This window comes from Magnolia sinica, chromosome 19, assembly GCF_029962835.1.
Source record: "Magnolia sinica isolate HGM2019 chromosome 19, MsV1, whole genome shotgun sequence".
NCBI lineage: Eukaryota > Viridiplantae > Streptophyta > Magnoliopsida > Magnoliales > Magnoliaceae > Magnolia > Magnolia sinica.
In genome coordinates this window covers 60916201-60938868 of record NC_080591.1, presented here as the reverse complement: position 1 = coordinate 60938868, position 22668 = coordinate 60916201, and the positions used below count along the sequence as shown (strand labels likewise).

Here is a 22668-nt window from a genome sequence, read left to right as displayed (position 1 = left end):
GTGGGCCCCACAGCAAGGGGTCCAACCCACCTCGGTGAATCCGGGGTCTCACCTGATCCGCTCCCGAATTCTACGGTGGTAAATCTAAGCAGCGTAGCGCACCCGCTGGAAAGCTCGGTTCTCGAAGACGTGTTTCATCCTCACACGCGCTCGCGTGTGGATGTGTACGGATCTACGGGTGTGGAAGTAGCAAAACTCCCCCTTGTATTATATTTATAGTGTGAGTAGAGAAGCCTAGGGTTTCTGGCAGCTTCTTCACTTCCATCCTTTGGCTCCGACGAGAACCCTTCCAGTCAGCGAAAATGGTACGTAGAATCTTAACGTGCGCATGTGTGCTCTACTGCCTTATCCTGCGCATACAGATAGCTCGTTCATGTTATTTATTTATTTATTTTTATTTTTAAATTCTCGTCCGAAACAGATTTTTCCAAGCAATGGGAAGTCTGATTTGGAATCGTTTGGCTCTGTAGGAATCTTCAAAGGTGGAGCGGAACCTGTTTCCGGGAAACAGATTCTCTGGGAAAGAGATTCCTTATCTCGTGTTTTGGTGCTGGGAACACCGTTCTAGAGGATTCAGAAACCGTGTTCAGGAAACCGGGAATTCAAAAAATTATGACCGTTTGGAGGGAATTATAACTGTCTCGAAAACGTGAAATGGGTTCCGGCAGGAATCCTTTTCCAATCGTTTCCCAGCACCCAAACGTGAGCAAACGCCCTTATGGATTCCGTAGGCGATGTGAGGTCATTGCTTTTGATGTGGTTGTTGCTGAATATTTACAGAAGTGGCATTGTTTGTGCAAGAACAGCTTTTGATGAGGCCACAGGTGTTTAAGGCAGCCCATCTACACGCCACCACATGTGCCAGTGTTGCACTTGGGCCTGAAATCCAAGCGGGCCATGAGGTGGGCCCCATTGTATTAGATGCCTTGGCCCAAAAATTGGGTTGGTTCACTTATTAGTCGGGTCACATTATATGAAACAAATGGATGGATGGGAAAACATGGGCAACTGTCCACCTCTTTCTAACATTGTGATCCGTCTAATGAGTGGACAGCCTGACTTTTGGTCCACGACATCAATACATTGAGACCTTGGTGTGGTTCCTCTATGCCTAGGACACCAAAATATCGGACCATGAACGAAGAGAGGCATGAGAGAAAAGCATATGTATATAGATTGTAATTTGAAGAAGAGAAGGAAAGCGGCTTCAAGTTGCTATACGTAGTTGCATTTCTTAAGATAATCTTTGTGGCACTAGCTTCAAGTTGCTATACGTAGTCGCATTGCTTAAGATAATTTTTGCAGCACTATGGATGAAAATATGAATCGGTAATTCGGATTACCGATAACTTGTCCCCAAGATGCAATAAGCCCATATCTATGTTGTTCTTCAGCAAGAACGGTTGTTCGATCGACCTTGAATGCCTCTTACAACAAATGGGACTAGCACTCACCATTATCTGTTTCTCCAGTGGTGGAATAACATACACTGAAAATAATACAAATTGTTCTGGAAACATGAGCATAATGAGAGTTTTGAAAACGCAATTTTGAAAGAGAGTGATTATTAAAATGCTTAAAACCCCCTCCTAGACCCTTTATTCCAGCACATACAATTGCTTTGGCCATTGGTCAAATGCTTAAGTCTCCCTGCCATGTCACCCATTCCAACAATCAACATAATTGCCACCTCATTCAATGGTCCATGTATTGCTACCGGGTGCACCATGTCACATAACAGTCAATTCAAGTCAACTATCTATTGAGGTGCCAAATTATTGGGCTGATCCTTCCACTCAAACCATTCACTTGAGCCGCCCCAAGCTGTGGGAGAGACCCATGGATCCCGTTGTGGCTTGACCCAGGTCAAGGTTGTATTGGGGAAAGTCTAAGGCTCATGCACTTGGCAATGATTGGCATGTAAGAAGTGCAGAGTGCACCAAAGGTACCTAGGCACATACATCACGCCACGTGTGCATGTGCAAGTGCAAGTGATGATGACTCTTTGCACCGTCCTTACCAAGACTTCAACCTTGCATTTTGGTGGCAAAAACTCCATCAAACCACTATTCCTTCTTTTGAGAGGCCAGCTTCATTATTCCCTTTGCTTAGTGGGAATTGCTTTGTTAAAACATATAAGGAATCTTTTGGAATTGCTTTTGCAAAATATAAGGGTGGCCCATGTGTTTGATAAATAACCTTGGAGTGTTTTGATTTTGGAGATACATAATAGGACCCTCTGATGAATGTGTTAGATCTCATGCTTGCACGTCCCATTCGAGAACATTTTGTTGCATGTAGGTGGCTTGCTTTATACATGTTTGTAAAATTATGAAAGTTATTACCGGGTTTGAGCACAAAAGAAACCACCAATAAACAAATTTTAAGCACAAAGAAAAATAATAATCATATTTTGTGCATAAAGTAAACCACCAATAATCTTTACAAGATCTCATGCAAAAAATTAATTTTATGATGATAATAATAATCTATCCTTTTATTTGCTATTGAATAGAATTATTTTATCACTTATCAGTCTCTCCCTCGTATCTCTCAACCTCCAAACAACTCTGCCTTCTTAAGGATGAAGTCGTGAAAGGAAAAAAATCCTACTCCAACTACGTACTTAGAAAAAAAAAAAAAGAGAGAGAGAGGAAAACAAGAGAGAAAAGAGAGGAGAGAAAGAGAGATCAAGAGGAAGAAGGGCCCACAAGATTAATACTTTATTGAGTATTATTTTTCTAAGTACATAGTTGGAGTAGGATATTTTCCTCTCACGACTCAATCCTTAAGAAGGCGGAGTTGTTGGGAGGTTGAGAGATACGAGGGAGAGATCGATAAGGGATAAGATAACTCCTACAGAATCTCTCTCTCAAATTCAACTAATAATAATAATAATAATAATTAATTTAATTATTCTTGTTGTTATGATTATTATTATTATTATTATTATTATTATCTTGGGAGTCATCTCCTTCTATGGTCTAGATCATAGGCCATCAGATAGATCTAGGATGGATGAAAGATTTTAGGATTTGATGATGATGAACTCAACGATACAGATCTTCTTGTGAATGGACGGGATGGGTTTTACAAGCAAGTTGTGATGTACAGTTGAGATGGATGATGGAATTGATAAATACATGGATGGCTAGGATTCACGTGCTAAGAGATGAGATCCATGGTTCGGATCACCATGATGAAAGGATGGTTGGTGGCTGATTGTGGGCCGTTGGATGAAAAGGTTTGGATGACTGGGGTGTGGTAGAGGTACATCCCATAGATCGTGGGCTGTTAAGAACGGATAGAAGTTTCCGGTTCTAGGTTTCTTTGGTTTGCAGTAGTGAGACAGACCTGCCTACACATGATTAGGTGGGTTCCATCGAGTTATCTGATCAGAGATCCACTACGTTCATCGTGTTGGTGGGTCAAGTTTGGATGGGAACTCAAAAATAGGCTAAATCCGTATCTTTAGGTGAGCCACAAAATGGGTTGTGAAATACATATTGTTGAATCTTCCCTTGGAAGAGAGGTGTTATACACAACTTCCGAAAATTACAATTTTGCCAATCTAGTTAGCCGAGACTTAAATCTTACATAACCTATGATTGCATTGTTTGTTCGAGGTGAATCTTCACAACGACCCACCATTTTATCAGCAAACTAAATTACATTTTTGCCACTCTAGTTAGCCGAGACTTAAATCTTACATAACCTATGATTGCATTGTTTGTTCGAGGTGAATCTTCACTACGGCCCACCATTTTGTATGCTCTATCAATAATCTAAATTTGGGCCTTGATCTCCCAAAGTTGACCAAGATGTGCTCTTAATGAACTAATTTCTCTCCATGATCTACATCATAGATTGTAACCACGTGATAGGAAAGTTAACCGATAGACTTGACAAATACCCTACAATCTTTACAATGATTGGTTTATTCCGATATCTGGGTGGCCCATTTGGCGGATATGAATATGATCGACGGTTAGATGATGGCCTACAAGTGATGCAAGTGGATGGTAACGATTTTAATCATGTTTATAGGTTATCGTACGGTCAATTTCGTAGATGGATATGCACAAAGTGGTTTTAGCAATTGATCTATATTAAGAATGCGCACCGTTTGATTGGAAGGACTTGTTCACGTATGCAAATTACCTAGATTGTAGTATTGATGGTAGATTAAGCCACTTTTTAAGTAACGTACAAGATATACAAATCAAATTCTAAATTTGATGTGTACGAACGGATATAAGGTTAGATAGTTTGTTTACTATGATTGGGTGGTCCAAATTCAAAATGGATGGTTAGATGTCTTCATCTGATGGTGATAGGATATTTCTACGGTTGGTTTTGATAATTGAGTGAGAATACTAGGGCATTTGGAGGTTTGTCCTATTAGTCAACGGTCGGCTGACTTAATCTGTGTATGAAAAGTTCTCCCTATGGTTTAGATTTAAGCTACACTACAGATAGACAGTTAAAATTAATGGATCTACAAGTGTGCAGTTGAACAAGTATAACCGTACATTCTCACGTATGGGTAAACTCACACCCAAAATTCTGGGTTGTTACACTTCTTCTTCTTTGCAATGTCTAGCAAGTTGCTGGACTAGACTAACCTTCTCTCTCTCTCTTTAAGATGTTGGAAGTCCAATGTCCTCATGGGCTGGCGTTATAGAGAGAGAGGAAGAAGAAGAAGAAGAAGAAGGTTAGTATGGTCCCACAACTTGCTGGGCGTTGCAAAGAAGAAGAAGAATGAACCAAAGAAAAAAATATATTCGTTGAGACCCTTTTCTAGGTGAGTGGATCCATACTATATTCCTCTTATTTTAATTAATTATATATTTTTGGTTTATTTTCAAGCCGTCTACTTCAACATGGTGTTATATTGATTTCTATACAATGTAGAATTGGGCTATCTCTTGAGATAAATGAATGTTGATGTATTTGTCTATTCTTTTATCCATGAGCATTACTTTAATACGTAGTTTATTCTATAGCAAACTAGGTCTTTCTAGTCGTAGTATCCATTATTCCAAGATTGTTTAATTTAGTTATAGTCAATACCGTTTAATCTAATCAATGTACAAGGTTTGCAATGTTGGAGTATTTTCTTGTACTTTAGCATGCTTTAGATTTATTTTCTTACCAAAAGTTTTGTGTTAAGATGTGAATATTGTTGAAGTATATCAAGCCTGTTAATCCTAATCAATGTGTATATGATGATGGAAACATTATGTTGCAAAACCTTATGAAAACCAAACGATGTTGGAAACATTATGTGATCTTAAATCAGCAACTAAATAAAGCAGAAACCCTTTTGTGCAATGAGAATGCACCCGGATTCCATTACCATACCAATATATGCATGATATTCTACACCGTGATGCAATCTTTTTACGTTGTTGGAATTTATATGAATTTCTAGAAAAATCCAGCAAGGTATGCCGCCTTTTTATGATTTTCATTAAGTCTTTACGGTTTTAAGATTATTGCATTACTATGGTTTTGAGAGCATGTGTATGCATGCAATGATGATTGTATGTTCAATATAAAATTCCAGTGGAACTTGTATGGAAAAGTCTTGGAAAGTTGATTATGATATATGAGTTATGAGAAGCATGTATTTAAGGAAGAGTACATTTTATGTACAATTGTATGGAAATCATGCATTGAGTATTTTGAAATACTTGCTTGCATGTTGGGCTAGTCCCTGAGTGAAAGTCCCTAAAGCTAACATATCGGGCCAATCCTTGGGTGAAAGTTCCAAAAGTTATTATGATGGGTTGAAGTCCCTGAAGCGGATATCAAATATATCAGGCATGGTCCCTAGTTTTAAGTCCCTAAAGTGGATATATTGGGCTTGGTCCCTAGGTTGAAGTCCCAAAAGCTCACTTGATATGCATTGTGATTTATATATATGCTGGTGTGCTCTCATGTTCCAAATGGTTAATACAGTTCATTTTTGTTTTAATGCTAATCTACTGAAAACCTTCCTTGATTGTAAACCTACCTTATTTGGAAACCTGCCATATTTGGAATTATCTTTCTTGTATATTCGACATATTTGGGAGTTTATTATTGTAGAGTCTTATGTTTGAAAAACTTGCTATTGTTGGGAAAATATCTATTTTTGGAAAATACGTATTTTTTGGAATCTAGTATGGATCTCTCTCTGGGCTTCACAGCTCACCCTTGTTAGGATTTTAAAATATCAATTTCAAGATCAAGATCAGGATCAAGTCAGGAGAACGAATGGAGTGGAGTTTTAGAAGATTATTTTTTGTTAGCTAGTGTAGTTTTCTTTTGGGCTGAGTTTATTGTAAAGGAACTATAGTGGAAGAGCGATTGTGTTCTATGTTAGTGGTGAATGAATATTTATTTGTTATATTCGTAAAGTGTATGTATTGTGGAATGATAATGTGTGGTTTGACGTTTTGAATTGTAGTTATTCTTCATGTCTACGTTATATATATATATATATATATAGAGAGAGAGAGAGAGAGAGAGAGAGAGAGAGAGAGAGAGAGAGAGAGAGTCATGTCCTGGGATCGGGGTCTGACTAACCCGGGTGTTGGATTTTGGGGCGTGAGATTTACAATTTCCATGTCCCTAGGATTTCATGTCCACATTTTGGTTTCTCTATCAAAACATCCCCTAAAAGAACTCTACTTAATGATAAAACAAGTATCATGCATTTATCCTCTTGTCATCATGCGTACTATGGGCTTATACACAACCGCAAGTTGGGCTGTACACGAACAGAGTTAGCTCGTTTAGCTCGCTCGACTCGACTCCAAAAAGCTCGATTCAACTCGGTTTGAAACTGAGTTTGAGCTGAGTCGAGCTGATTTTTTGAGCTCGAAAAAATTTTGAACCGAGTTCGAGCTTGCCCGAGCTCGACTCGACTCGGATCGAACCCAACTCGAATCGAACTCGGATCGAACCAGTTCGGTGACTCGGGTACTTTGATATTGATGTCACTCACCAATTGTTTGATGAAATGACTCAATGAAGTGTCGGCTGGTGCAAGGAAGGTATGTTTTATCAAGCAAATACCATTTTTTCATGATCTTGATGTTGCATAAAGGTGTTTGATGAAATACCTGTAAAACCACTACTGTTGTTTTACATACAGTGAGAATTTGAATGTGCAGTCCATGTGTTTGTGAAAATGCTGCACAGGCGAACTCGGCTCGAACTGGCCCAAGTTGCTGACCGAACCGAGCTGAGCTAGCCAATCAGGCTTGAGGACTGAGCTGAGGTCAGCTAGTGGTCGAGCCGAGTCGAGCTGTGCCTAGCTTGACTCGGATCGACTCGTGTACATCTCTAACTGCAAGGTTGGTATCATGACTATAAAATAGGAAACCAAGCTACAACTCCTATAAAATGGAAATCGCCTGCAAAATATGCATTATATACATCCATTGGGACTTGCAACAGCTGTATGGCTTTGAAAAATTATATGGTTTGTATATTTCCTTTAAAATAGGCATAATATGCGGCTATATGCCTCTTTTTTTTAAAAAAAAGATGAGAAAAAAAGGCGTCCAAATGCACAAACTGGCATGTGCTATTGTATACCTTGCGGTTCAGGGCAACCGGTTGAAAACGGGATTGGTTCTCAGTTTGATTTGATTTGATTTGATTTAGTGTACCCCATAGCTAGGGTTGTCAACGGGTATCCGAGGAGCCCAACTTGATCTAAATGGTTATTGGTGTGATTTTCAGACCGTTTTAAAAACCAGGTTGGGTTTGGGTCTAGCACTATATACTTGTTTAGAAACCAAGTCCGATTAGGTTGGCTATTGGGTACCCCACCGGAATCCGGTTAATCATGATCATCATCATCATCATCAAAGGCTTATAATAAGTAGTTGGAGCTTGCTACATGAATCCTGTTATGTCGTTCTACTCTATCATGGACCATATCCTCAATTAAACCATAGGTCATCAAGTCTTTTCTTGGTACCTTCGCCCACATCCTTTGCAGCTTCCCTTTGCCCTTTCCAGAGCCTTTAACTTGAATCCATCCACTTCTAACCAATGTAGTTCTTGGTCTCTGTTGCATATTGCCAATCCATCTAAGTCTACCTTCTCTCATCTTATTACCTATTGGTGCTACTCTTAAGTTCCCTCGAATGCATTCATTCCTAATACTCTCCTTCCTTGTCTTGCTACTTATCCATCTCACCATCCTCGTTTTTGCTAAGCTCATCCTATTAACATGTCATTGTTCAACTGTCCAACATTTTGTCCCATAAAGCATAGCTAGTCCTATAGCTAGCCTGTACAATTTCTCCTTTGTTCTCATTGGTATTCGATAATCACAGAAAACTCCATATGTACATCTTCACTTCATCTACTCTGCCATGAGTAACATCCTTCTCAATCACCTTGCTCTATTAAATTATTGACCCAAGATATTGAAAATGATCATTTTTGGGTACCTCCTGTTAAGCAATCTTAACTAATTCCTTGTTTTCACTCCTGTAGTTACTAAAATTGCATTCCATATACTCCGTGTTTATCCATGCCCGATTAATACATATATACTTGTATATATACATCATTGTATTAGGATATTTAATGCCATAATATGAAAATTAATTACAACAGTTAATGCCATAAATCATGTTGGACTTGGGAGTTTCTGAGAGGATTTTGCTAAGCCTGCACGAATGTGAAACCTGGCCACCTACAATTAATCACACGTACCCATATAGAACACGTGTTTAACATTCGAGCTTTCCATCTAGTGGGACACCTTGTCATGTTTTATGGCCTAAAAAATCAGGTCATTTCACTTAGGTGGACCACAACGCACAAAATCTTCAACAAAAAAAATCTAGTCATTCGTTTGATTGTATATTGTGTCGAAGTGAGGAGTGAAAACAACCTGAAGAGTGCTTAATGGGTAGCTCTAAATGCAAAGGGAAGGGCAGGAGGAATTCTGGTCGCGTGGAAGTCGTCATCTTGGTCCTCGGAGAGAAGCTGGTATGGAGCTTTCTCAGTTTCTATTATTCTAAAAGAGGTATCTTCTGACTTCTGCTGTCTTATTTATTCATTTTATGGTCCTAACTAAGAAGATAGAAGAAATGATTTTTGGGAGGAATTGAATGCAGGGAGGCAGAAGTTTGGCGGACCCTGGTGTATAGGTGAAGACTACAACATAATGCGATACGCTGAAGAAAAATCCCATGGAGGAAAGGTCACCGATGCAATGCGTACCTTCTCGCACTGGATTGACGACCATGAATTAGTGGATCTCCCTTTGCTTGGATCTAGATTTGCTTGGTCTAACGAGCGGGCGAATCTGATCTTGTCCAAGTTAGTTAGATTTTTGGTGTCGACTGATTGGCTTGAATTGTTCCCCCTCGTATCGCAATCTGTTCTCCTGAGACCCACGTCAAACCACAACCCGCTAAGCCTTGCAGTAAACGGCCCTAATTGGGGGCCGAAGCCGTTTAGATTTGAAATCTCGTGGTTGAAGATAGAAGCTTTCCATCAGTTAATTAAAGATTGGTGGGCAGTGTTTAAAGTTGATGGTTACACTAGATTAAGGCTTTGCTATAAGCTGAGATTATTGAAAGAAAAGATTAAATGGTGGAAAGCGGTAGAGCTTCGTAAAAGGGTGATGGAAACGAATGCAATCCTCGCTGAGCTGCAAACTATCGATATGAATGCGGAAGGATGCTCCATGTTAATAGAAAATTTGACCATAAGAGTACAACTAATCCAAAATTACTCTGCAAGTGTGCTTGAAGATGAAATTTCATGGAGGCAAAGATCGCAGAGCAAGTGGATTAAACAAGGAGACAAAAACACAAAATTCTTTCGCAGTATAGCTAGTGCGCGTACAAGAAATAACAAGATCAGTAGCATTGTGGTGAATGGGACCCGAATACAGGACAAGCAAAAAATATTGGAAGAGGCTATTCGCTATTTCAGAAACTTCTTTCGGGGAGAAGGCTGGAAAAGGCCTAAGCTAGATCATCTTCATGTAGATCATCTTTTCGATGAGGATGCTAGTGCTCTTGAGTCCCCATTCACACTAGAAGAAGTGAAAGGGGTGGTGGAAGCTTTGGGGAGGAGACAAGACCCCTAGGCCAGATGGTTTCCTGATAGCTTTTTTCCAATCGTTCTGGGAAGTTTTAAAGGGAGACGTAATGGAATTCATAAACAAACTCTATGATAGAGGGCTGATATCAAAAGACCTCGGGGCATCTTTCATAGCGCTAATTCCAAAAACTTCGGGAGCGGACTCTTTGAAGATTATAGACCGATCGGTTTACTCGGTGGCCTGTATGAGATCTTGGCCAAAGTTTTGGCGTCTCGGTTGAAAGGGGTGTTAGGAAAGATCATTTCCGACAATCAAAGTGCGTTCATCCTGGGAAGACAAATAATCGACAACGCCATCATTGCGTACGGATGATTGGACTCGAGCCATAAATCCAGATCAAAGGGATTATTATGCAAGCTTGATCTAGAAAAGGCTTATGATCATGTTGATTGGGGTTTTCTTTAATACATGGTCCATCAGATGGGTTTTGGAGTCAAGTGGAGAAGGTGGATGGGGGAATGCGTGGGCTCCACCTTCTTCTCGATATTACTTAATGGATCCCCAAAAGGCTTTTTTAGCAGCTCTAGGGGGCTGCGTCAAGGTGATCCACTGTCCCCGTTTCCTTTTCTAATAGTAGGGGAGGCCCTGTCCAGAATGTTGAGAAAAGGACAAGGCGAATGCATCATTAGTGGCCTTCGAGTGGGAGGAATGGATACACCGATATCCCACATTCAGTTTGTAGATGACACACTATCGTTTTGTGAAGTAGATCAGGAAAAAGTGAGTAAGTTGCCTACTACAATTCGGTGTTTTGAGGCAGTTCTGGGTCTTCAAGTCAATATGACAAAATCCAAGATGTTCAGGTTGAATATGGAGGAAGAAGAGATAAGGAAATTCGTCGATTACTTTGATTGTTTAGCGGGTCGCCTCCCGACCATGTTCGTTGGTCTTCCGTTGTGTATAGGGAAGCCCCCGAAGTCCTTATGGGCCAAGGTCATCGACAAATTTGAGGCGTACCTCGCAAGATGGAAATGCAGATACTTATCTCTAGGCGGGCTCCTCACTCTAATAAAGGTGGCGCTTTCGAATCTGCCTCTATACTTGATGTAGAGTGGGTCGCGGACACTTTCATGTCCAAGATGGACCAGAAAAGGCCCGATAGAAAGTAGAAGTCATCAAGACCGTCATAACCTTAAAACAGGCATATCTTGCAAACCGGGATGAGTTACTCGACGTACCGTATATGATTTTGGGGTAGGATGAGCTACTTTAGCCGTCCAACCTGGCTATGCCGGGTTGCCTGTGCCAAATTTGCGAGATTCCATCATATCGACGGTCGAATTCCATATTTATTTCCATTTTTACTATTTTTAGTAAGTTTTAGTTTGATTATAACTCTTCATCTGTTGGGATTTAGGAGTTGCGCCCAACATGAATAGTGTTTAGAAAATTTAGGAGAATAACGTGGTTAAGCCACATAGGACACTTGCTATAAATAGAAAATTTACTATTTATAGTAAGTGACGAATTTTAGGGAGTTTTAGTTATAGTTTAATTCCTAAACTTATTCCAAGTCTTGGTATCCCAATTTAAAGGGTTATAGACTCATTTATTTTAGCTATCAATATTCAACAAATTTATTTCGACTTTCTAGAATTATTTCTAGTTTCTATTTTTCCTCGTGGATTCGAGAAGTCCCTGTGAGGAGTCCAGAGAAGCTTCGTGGATTCGAAGTAATTATCCCCTTGAGGAAGACGGTGATTGACCTCATCATGTTCATCCCTGCATCAATACTTCATGTCCCTATTCAAATGTCTGGCATTGATATTGGCAACTCTAGAAAAGTTAAGACGAGACTTCCTATGGCATGGGAAGGAAGAGAATAAGAAATTTCACGTGGTTGATTGGAAGGAGGTGTGTATGCATGTCCAAGAAGGTAGAGTAGGTGTAAAAGACCTCAAAAGAATGAACCAGGCCCTCTTAGGCAAGTGGACGTGGAGGCTCAGGACTGAAATTGGGACTCTTTGGAATATGTTAATCAAGAGTAAGTATGGGCGCTCAGAGGAAGGTTGGTGGATCAAGGACTCTTCAATCTATAGAGCATCTGCTCTTTGGAGAGGTGTATTATCCATTAAGGAGGAGGTTCTCAAAGGTATTGGAATTGCTATAGGAAACGACGAAAACACTCGTTTCTGGGAAGACGTGGGTGGGAGAAGTAGCTCTGAAAGAGGACTTCCCGAGCATCTTTCGCCTTGCCCCAAATCAGTCCATTGCGGTAGCTGGTTGCTACTCCGTTCTCGGGGGTGAAGTAGTGTGGAATCCTGTATGCAGAAGAAATCTCCAAGATCGGGAGACTGAAGATTATGTGGCTCTCCTTAGTCGCATTTACAATAGTAAGCCGGACCAGCGCATCGTAGACAGTTTAGTTTGGAGAATTGACAAATCCAGCATATTCTTGGTAAAGTCTTTATTCAACTTTATTGGCAGCAATCCCTCTACAAGAGAAGAGACATTGACAGATCATGTTTGGAAAAACGAAGTCCCATCTAAGATAGCGGCCTTTGGATGGCTCGTTGGCAAGAAGAAGGTTCTCACAGTCGACAATCTGAGAAATAGGGGAATAATAATCACAAACGCGTCTATGCTGTATGGCAGATGGAGAATCGTTGGACCACCTTTTTACACACTGTCCTTTTATTAACCAGATTTGGCCAGAAATTTTAACTCCTTTCGATATTATCTGGTCCTCCCCAGATTCAGTAGGCCGGCTTCTCAAGGCCTGTCATGGTGCTAGATTAGGCAAACAAAGGACCGTGTTATGGAGAATGGTCCTCCTAGCTGTCTGGTGGTCTGTGTGGGAAGAAAAGGAATGGGAGGTGCTTCAGCGGTGTTTCCAACTCGGTGGAGTCTGTAGTTCATAGAGTGAAGTAGTTAATGGTCGAGTGGGCTTCCAAGGTTGAAAAACTAAGGGCTGTAATCTGCACTTTTTAGGAGTGTAGCTGGTTTGCTATCTCAGCGGCTTGGCTCTCCCTTTGTGCTCTTCTTTGGCTTTTAATAAAGTATTCGTCATCTTTCAAAAAGAAGAAGAAGAAAACAACCTGAATGTTAATAAAGAAGATTTAAACAATGTGGACTACTTGTTAGAAAGCTATGGTCTTGCAGACATTTTACATGTTGTTACTTGTGCTTGCGGATGGATATGCAAGTTACGCATGTGTGTACGGTTAGCAAACATCCTTGCTTGAGAGATGGAACACCACTTGGCTCATGAGAGTAGAAGAAAGATGGATAAAGGATTCACTGCTCATAACAAAAAAGGAAAGAGAATGGTTTACATGCCATTCAGCAACACCACAAAAGTTCTCTTTACATACATGCTCCTTTACACTGGGCACACCTGCCAGCATGCTATGTGTGCTTGACATCTGATCCTTTAAAAAACCACCACTACCAAATTAGTGTCATAAGACCCGAAGAGAACTTGAGTCAGACTAGATCAGGGTTTACCCTTTAAAAAAAGAAAAAATAAATAAAGAAAAAGGAAAAAAAAAAGAAAAAAGAGAGACTAGATCAGGGTTTGAGAACTAAAATATGGTACCCAGACCTGACAGGACCCAACCCAGAGCCCGATATGTTCAGTTATGCGTGCAGCTGGCTTCAATCTGAACCTGATCCATTGAAAGCCTATCCATAGACTCATAGCTTGATCAGTGTTTTAAATAGCGGTAGCGTGATGCGTAGCGCTCAGCCCTCTATAGCATGTAGCGTAAGCTACACGATACTTCTATTTTTTAATTTAAAAATTGGACAAATATAATAGATAGTGAAAAAAAAAGGAAAAAAAAAATATAAAAATGCCTAAAAGATGATTCATTTTATCAATTATAAGCATGCTTAAAAAAGTTATTAGTTATCATTTATCAAAAGCCAATCCACGCATATAAGCCAAATCAAATAATTATCACATCAACAACTTTCTAAGCAAACCACTTTAATTAATAATGTCTACTTGAAACCACAAGTCACAATTATGAAAAGAAATAAAAATCCCATAGGTTAAAAGTACCAAGTATAATACAAGTGTCACATTCATCAATATTAGAAACAAAGAAAATGTGAAAAAAATAATTAAAAAAATAAAATAGTAAAAAAATACATTGTAGGTTACGCTACGGACGCTACACGCTACGTAGCTGTAGCGTACGCTACAACCCTTGTGGCGTATGCTACAGGGGATTTACACTATTTGGTACGCTACGTAGCGCTACGGCCACGCTACGCTACTTGAAACATTGAGCTTGATAAATAGCTCGAATGCATCAATTTCCTGTCTTCGAAAGAACTACCCTCAAGATAGAGCTGTGGTAATCCATTGTAAGGATCTGCTACCCATAGCCCCTCATAGCCTGGTTAATGGCTTGGATGCATTTATTATCCTTGGCTTTGAAAGAACCATCCTCGAGATAGAATCAGACTAATCCATCATAAGGTTCTGCCTACCCATAGCCTCTCAGAGCCAGGTGAATGGCTTGAATGCATCAATTCCCCCTGGCTTGAATGAATCAATTCCCCTTGGGTTTGAAAGAACCACCCTCGAGATAGAGTCAGGCTAATCCATTGTAAGGATCTGCTTTGTCACGTTATTTCCAGCTTAAGTGGCAGTTGATGGTGAATGCCTACATGTCAGATTACATTGATTGCCATATGGTTCCAGATTAACGTGGTGTCAGTTGTCTTACCTATTCTCAATCTCGAGATGCTCTATCTTTGTTTTTTCCTTGGGCGTTGTCTCCAACTAAATTGGTTATTTTTGAGATGTGATTGCACATCCTTCACAGTTTCAACGCATTTCCTTGTAAGAATTCACCAATTTAACGCTGGCTGTGTATCCATTGGTGGATAAAAATGTCCCCCATTACTCATGTTATATATCTAATAAACATATCCATGCTTGCATGTATTTGCTGATATTTTGAATGTTAGCTGATATTTTGAATGTTAGGGTAATGTTTGGATGTCTGAGAGAAGTCGGACACCCACCCTTCTAGCAATTGTGGTACATCCAAACACGCCCGTGTCCATGTTTCCATGGTTCATCTAATCAATATCCGTTTCTCTGTTGATGTTTGTTGCGGACGCAGACCAAGCGTACGAAGAAGGCTGGGATCGTCGGCAAGTACGGTGAGTGTTGGCATCATCGTTATTGATCTTTGATAAGAACAAAATACCATTACTTACACAATTCAACATTTCAGGCACGAGATATGGTGCCAGCTTGAGGAAGCAGATCAAGAAGATGGAAGTGAGCCAGCATGCAAAATACTTCTGCGAGTTTTGTGGGAAGGTATCTTTATATGCCAATTTTTTCTCATGTCATTTTTGTTGCTTATGATTCTTGGATACCTAAATAGGCCTGGAGTATAAGTATCTGGACGATAAGATACAGATACGGGCATGGGTTGCAATATGATATGGTAGTATCTGCATCCTATTGGTAGTATGTATGCATGAAAGATGAAATAATAAATGAATGATCATTATGTTTTATCCATAGATCTAAAACTTGCTGACTTGACTCAAAACTCGGCCGAGTCAACTTGGCTCGGCGAGATTTTGAGCTGAATTGCTGGGAAACTTGGAAGTGAAACTGACTTGACATTGAATTGGGAAGACTCAACGAGTTGACTCAATGCTTTGGTCAATTTGTCATGACTCAATGTGACGTGAATTGAGTCACTCACATTGATAGTGTTTTTCAAAAAAAAAAAAACACGACTGGGGCGAGCGGGATTGACACCCATACCTTGGAAAGGTTGTTGAGACTCGTAACCAGCAAGGAAATTGGTTTGTTGTTGCTTTTGCTTCTGTTTTTTTTATTACTTATATAATATACCTATTTGAGATGTTTATTACATCTCAAACTTTTTTATTTATATAGTTATTAAAATATTGAGTTGATTCAAGTTGAGTCTTCGAGTCAACCGGGTCAGGCTGAATATTGAGTTGAGTAGAGTTTTTGGGTGAACTATGGCTTTTTCTAGAGGTTTGAGTTCCTGTTTGTACTGAGTAAGTACATGTGTGGCCCATGTTTGGTTTATCCAAGCATTGATCTGATGGCCGCTATCATGGATGAACCATTTAAAAAACAATCTCTCTTCAATTAGTCAACTTTAACCTTCCTGTTGTTGGCATGTAAATACATGGTCAGGAAGAAATGCGGCAGCAGTCCACATTCAATGGAGAAAAGACAAGATATTTGATGGCTAGGGTCTCTTCCAATTTAGGAGATTTTTTGGGCATGGTCCATCTTCCAATATTCAGTGGTTGGATAAACCATGGATCCAGCATGTACAACTTGGAAAAATTGTTTGTTTGCTCCCCCTGTTTTTTTATTATCTCTTGGACTCTTTTAGCTCTTAAGGAAAGAGAGAAAAAAGAAGGAAAAAGCATGATAGTCTCATTTTTAAGAAAGGGGGCGCGCTCCAGTGGTATCACTACCACCGTAAGTTATGGTGGTACTGGTACAGAGCAGATGTGGGGCCAAAGTGATGCTTAAAACTCAACATGTCTATCATATGCTTCAGCGCGTCACCTCTAGGGCCTTAAAACTCAACCCAACACAGAATCAGGTGGGCGATACAACAGGGAACAAGTTGGGAGCAAGGCTCACCCTTTATTTGCTTTGAGGGCCCACCATGTTGTATGTATGAAATCCAGGCCATTCAGACCCTTCATCTGGTCTTGGATGAAGGGTCAGGCCAAAAATTAGTCTATTTTGAAATGCAGGTAGGCCTGTGTAAATCAATGGTGGGCCTTCTATCTATTCTTGCATTGTTTCCTATGTTGTGGCCCACTTGAGTGTTGGATGCAAGTGATTTTTGGCACTTGGGGCTAATGAGGTGACACATCTGATGGACGGGTTGGATGCCTTCATGCATTGCATGGATCTCACATCTGATGAACAGGTTGGATGCCTTCATTTGTCGCATGGACCTCACATCTGATGGACAGGTTGGATGCCTTCATGCATCATGTGGTCCTCACATCTGATGGATGGGTTGCATGCATTCATGCATCACGTGGGCCTCACATCTGATGGATGGGTTAATGAGTTGGCGCATCTGATGGACAGGATGAATGCCTTCGTGCATCATGTGGGCCTCATCTCTGTGTTGCACTACCATAAGCATAAGGTGGTAGCAGTGCCACTTGAACTCGCCCGTTAAGGAAGAGCATGAATGACAATAGCTTTCCTACATGTGGGAAGGGTGATCCATATCCAAGTCTTTTAATTAGAAACTGCTGATTCACTTGAACCCACAAATTTGTATGTCTTTCTGTGATTGCTTCATGCCAATGATTTTAGTTGTGGATGTGCTGAATGCTCGCATATGTATTGGACAGTACGCAGTTAAGAGAAAGGCTGTTGGAATCTGGGGTTGCAAGGACTGTGGCAAAGTTAAAGCTGGAGGCGCTTACACATTGAAGTAAATATTCGTCTCTTCTCATCTTCTTTCCACATTAGGACCCATTTGGATGCAACCTCGATAGGGGTCTTTGATGACAAACCGCTGTTTTAAGCCAAACTCCAAGTTGTTTGTGTGTTTGGATGCACTTTTGCAAACTGTTGTCTAATCCAACACTCGTGAAATAAGCGCTAAAGAGCCCACTTGCCGTTGGCCCGAAAAATTGCGGTAAACCCACTTTTGTGGGAAACTCTCTTCTGCAGGAGCTGCGTTCAAATGGGCCCTTAAGATATTCAACTGTTGTAGTTGCTGAGCGTCGTTTTCCCCCTTCTTTTTCCATGTTCTTAGTACTGCGAGCGCTGTAACTGTGAGGAGCACAATCCGACGGTTGAGGGAGCAGACCGAGGGATGATGAAATGTTCTCCAATCTTCCCTATATATATTCTTCTATTGACATTTGGAAATTACTTGTTTAGATCCGAAATGCTTGAAAGTGTTAGAGATCAGATTCTGGTTTGTTGATTTAAAGGTAATAGATAGCACCACTAGCACCACTGTTCTGGTTATTGCTGTCTACTGTCCTTTGGATTTAGTGACTCAAAAGCCAGCTCATATTCAGCTGTAGCTGGGCTATTTGAGCGGATAGACCTATAGTTCCAAAACCCATGACTCAACTTTAAAACTCGGGCGACTCTGCCTGACTTGGTAAAATTTCGAGCAGAGTCAACAGGAAGCTTGCTCCCTAGCATGACTCAGTATTGACTCGGCCGACCGGAGACTGATTTCAGTTTTCAGGCTTTGAAACTGTGTATAGAATGGATGTCCATTTGAAGTGCATGATTGACCGCTCCAAATGCCAGCGTTTGGTGTATGAGATTTCAAGCTGGTCTGTTTGGATGCACCTGCAATTTGGGATTGGTTTCATTATCCCAGTGGGACAGTTAAACTGTCCTCTTAAGTGAGGTAACATCCATTTGCGCTGGTGTGGGAACATCCAAACATAGCCGACGATGGTAAGGTGGATCAAACTCTGAGATGCTGTTGTCCACCATTTTCAAGTGCTCAAATGATTGGGTTTCATTGAAGAATTGTAGCAACTCAAACTGTCTTGTCTAGTCTTGAGTCAGGTTGTGATTTGCCCAAGTCAGGGTTCCATCAGTGCGGCCAAGTATGAGTCAACTTGGACAAGATGCTGCAAGGAAATTTTCTCAGTTGAGCCTTAAAACTATTCAAGATGCTGCAAGGAAATTTTCTCAGTCGAGCCTTGAAACCATTCAAGATGCTGCAAGGAAATTTCCTCAGTTGAGCTGGGAAGATTGAAGATCCATTCAGTGTACCCGTTTGTTTTCCAAGTTACAATGTAAATGGGTTATTATTCCTTACCCTTGCATTTACATTCTACAGCCATCCCTTGATTTGACTTGATGTTGCCAGTAAACTAGTTTGGAACAACTGGAAAAAAGAAGATTTTTTTTTTTTCCTACTAACTTACCTTGGGGCTCATTGCTATGTACGCGTCTGATCCATGCTATCTGTCCGTTTTTTTAGCCCAAAAATGAGGCAGATCCAAAGCTCAAGCGGACTACACCACGGGAAATAGGGGGAAATCTCTGTTTTTTGAGCTAAAAAATGAGACAGATCCAAAGCTCAAGTGGACTACACAGGAAATAGGGGCAGTTAAATGCTTATCTTATCGTTGAATTCTTTTTATGGGCCATGGAAGTTTTGGATTTATTGTGTGGTCCCCTTCAGACATACATAATGGTGGCCCCAACAGATTTTACAAGTAGAAAATCCATTTGATTCTCGAACGTATTGATGTCACGGTTAGGCCTAATTACACTGGTAACACCTCATCTACTATCTAAATTGAAAATCAAACAGGCTTGAGTGATTGCATTGTGTTGAACCCTACCATTGTTATACAGGATATGGCTTTGATCTACGGTGCATTCTTGGTTCAAGGTGGGATTTTTTTGAGTTTCCGTTCTGCCTTTGGTCTGGGTTAATTCGGTCGGCTCAGGAGATGATTTTCATCACCGAGCTTTGCCCTTAAGCAGCTCAGCTCAAGGTTGGTTCATGGCTTGTTTTTCTAATGAGGAGAGTCACTATATCTTCCGAACTCGATGCCTTATCAGCTTGCGAAGCTTATGTTGGTATTCTAATCAGCTAAGTTTCAAAGCGTTTCTCTTATGATTGGTTGCATTTTCTGCACAGCAAGCCAAGTTTGGTCTTCCCCCATAACAATACAGAATATGACTTTGATCTGCGGTGCATTCCTGGTCATCGTGGGAGCTCGCTTGAAGCAAACACGCTTTGCGTGCATTTCTGTCAATTTCCCTCGTGATTTCCTTCTACCCGATTTGTTAGAAAAGCATGGTCATCATGGGAGCTCGCTTGAAGCAAACACGCTTTGCGTGCATTTCTGTCAATTTCTCTCATGATTTCCTTCTACCCGGTCAGTTAGAAAGGCCCATGCTTGCATCCATGTTCACATCGGTGCACCCATTGTTGCTGGCGGTTTTGCTTTAAAAACCCAAAATTTTGACTCAATTTATTAGTCAAAGACTCTGACAAGTCTTAGACTCTATGCTTATTTTTTACATTAATATTTGTAATATATATATATATATATATATATATATATATATATATATATATATATATATATATATATATATATATTCTATGCGATCGAGAGCTCACTGTGATGCATGTTGAACATCTCCCCCATCAATCAAATGCACCATTCCATGGTGGGCCTCGCGCTTAAAAATCAAGTAAATCCATGACTTGTGTAGGCCACACCACATACAACAGTTGAGAGGGGTGACTCTCTCATTAAAACATTCATAATCATTGTTGGGCCCACCGAAATGTGGTTCACAAATCTAGCCCGTCCATTATGTGTGACATACATCATGGTGAGTCCCACATAACTCGGTGACGTAACATGTCCATAGCTGCTGATCTGCGTCCAGCTAGCGTTGGAGGGAAGGGACGCAAGCGTCCAGCTAAGCTGCTGATCTACGTCCAACTAGCGTTGGAGGGAAGGGACGCAAGCGTCCAGCTAAGCTGCTGATCTGCGTCCAGCTAGCGTTGGAGGGAAGGGACGCGGATTGCGTCCTACTTGCATGGATCTGTGGGGCCACTATGATGTAATTGTTTTATCCACGCTGTTCATTGTTGGATTATTTTAAGCTATTATGTAAAAAATGAGGCAGGTCAAAGGCTTAAGTGGACCACAAAGTGGGTATTGAACGTCCACCATTAAAAGTTTCAGATTAAGCTGATATTTTTGTTTTTACTTTATCCACGTCTACATGACCTTATGAATAGGTTAGATGGTAAAAAAAAACATCACGGTGGCCCTTAGAAAGGTTTCAACGGTGGGTGTCATCATCACTGCAGGTTCCTTTGGTAGTCCACTGAAGCTGTGGACCTGCCTCGTTTTTAGAATCATAGCTTAAAATGATCTTAGAAAAGCGATGAATGGCGTGGATTAAAAACTAACATAATGGTGGCCCCACAGAGCCAATCCGTCCGGGCGGGAGTAGGACACAATTTGCCTCCAGAAGGAAGCGAATTGGCTGGTGTACCACACATCAGCTATATAGCTGGTGTAGATAGAGGTGGGCAACTTAGGCCCGATCCGGTGGATCCGACCCAACCAGACCCAACTCGGTACCGTTCCGAACAGAATCGACATTTGATCGGGCCTGATCGATTCTGATGGTCCAGATCCGAAAGTATTTCGAATCAGGTTCGGATAGCACTGTATTCGAACAGATCTAGTCCGAATTCCCGGACTGAATGGGTCCGAACCGACCCGAACAGTCCTAACCCGATTTTGACGTCGAGTATACAATAAATATCAGCTTGATAAAAAACTTTTATAGCCTCCAAAACGTTTTTAATGGTCAACGTTCATTCAACACTGTTTCCTATAATGTGGTCCACTTGAGATTTCAATATACCTCATTTTTTTTCTAATAACATAAAATGATCTATAAAAATAGATGAAGGGCATGGATGAAACACATACATCATGGTGGGGTCCAAAGAGCAGTGATGACCGGTGGCAAGGGAGTAGCCTGTCTGTTTCCAGTACAGCGCTACAGCTGTACTGGCACGTGACGTGTCTGGCACCTCGAGCTTCGAGTTGTACGAACGGTTCAAAGGAGATCAAAGTTATATGGCCCCCACAGTGATGTATTTATTATATCTACACCGTTCATATATTTTTATAGATCATTATTCAAAAAATGAATAATATTCAAAGATCATATGGACCACACCACAAATAGCAGCAAAGAATGATTTTCACTGTTAAACCATTTGTGTGGTCCACTTGATAGTTAGATCTGTCTTATTTTTCGTCTCAAGCCTTAAGACGAGCTTGCCAAATGAATGAACGGTTTGGATATAACACCTACCCCATGATCATATCCACAGAAATCGCTAACGTGGATACACAATTTGAATTTACCCATACTTGCGTGAAAAGCAAGTAAAAGGTTCCGTGAAGAGGAAGTAACTTTAAAAGTTAAATGAAAACATATACACGGAAGCTGAATGTTCTTTCAAAGCCATGTGGGGTGTTCACTCCCCAAGTGCAGGGTTGTGATGTCGTAATAAACTCGGTGAGACCGAGGTCGAATCCCAAGGGACTGATACTTGTACGTTACCTGAAACTAGGTAGAAATAGAACTAGCCTAAGATGAATCTAAATCGAATATAAAGTGATAAATAATGGTGAGAGATTAATCTAAAACTTAAGAGAAATCAGAGATAGAAAACTAGAGATTCCGAGGATCCATTTGTAGAGATCAGAGAGATTTATGCCTGCATTAGAAACTCAACTGGACTTAGAGTCCATTTTCATCCAGTTGAAGGTATAACCATGGAAATCAAGACTGAACCTCCTTTGATATAGTTTTCAAGAGATGAAAGGTGTATGAATTAGAATGGAATCTATCACCAAACCATGCCCAGGAGACAAAGTAAACAACAGAATTAAACTAATTACCAACCAATCAACAATGTATGAAGGTTAGGAAGGGCACCGTCATCCGACCATGCCCATGAGACGATAGTGAACAACAGGGCTTCCTGACGTCATGCACATAAAAG

At 40.6% G+C, this 22668-nt stretch overlaps 1 protein-coding gene across 1 annotated transcript; it reads left to right on the top strand.

Annotated features, from left to right (window-relative positions):
* The first annotated feature begins 146 nt into the window (after positions 1 to 146).
* On the top strand, positions 147 to 18101 carry LOC131234320 (large ribosomal subunit protein eL43z). The gene is made up of 5 exons (XM_058231109.1): positions 147 to 305; positions 15211 to 15250; positions 15325 to 15413; positions 17474 to 17556; positions 17884 to 18101. Exons 1-5 carry the CDS (start codon positions 303 to 305, stop codon positions 17945 to 17947), a joined length of 279 nt encoding a protein of 92 aa, XP_058087092.1. The 5' UTR covers positions 147 to 302; the 3' UTR covers positions 17948 to 18101.
* The last annotated feature ends 4567 nt before the right edge of the window (positions 18102 to 22668 follow it).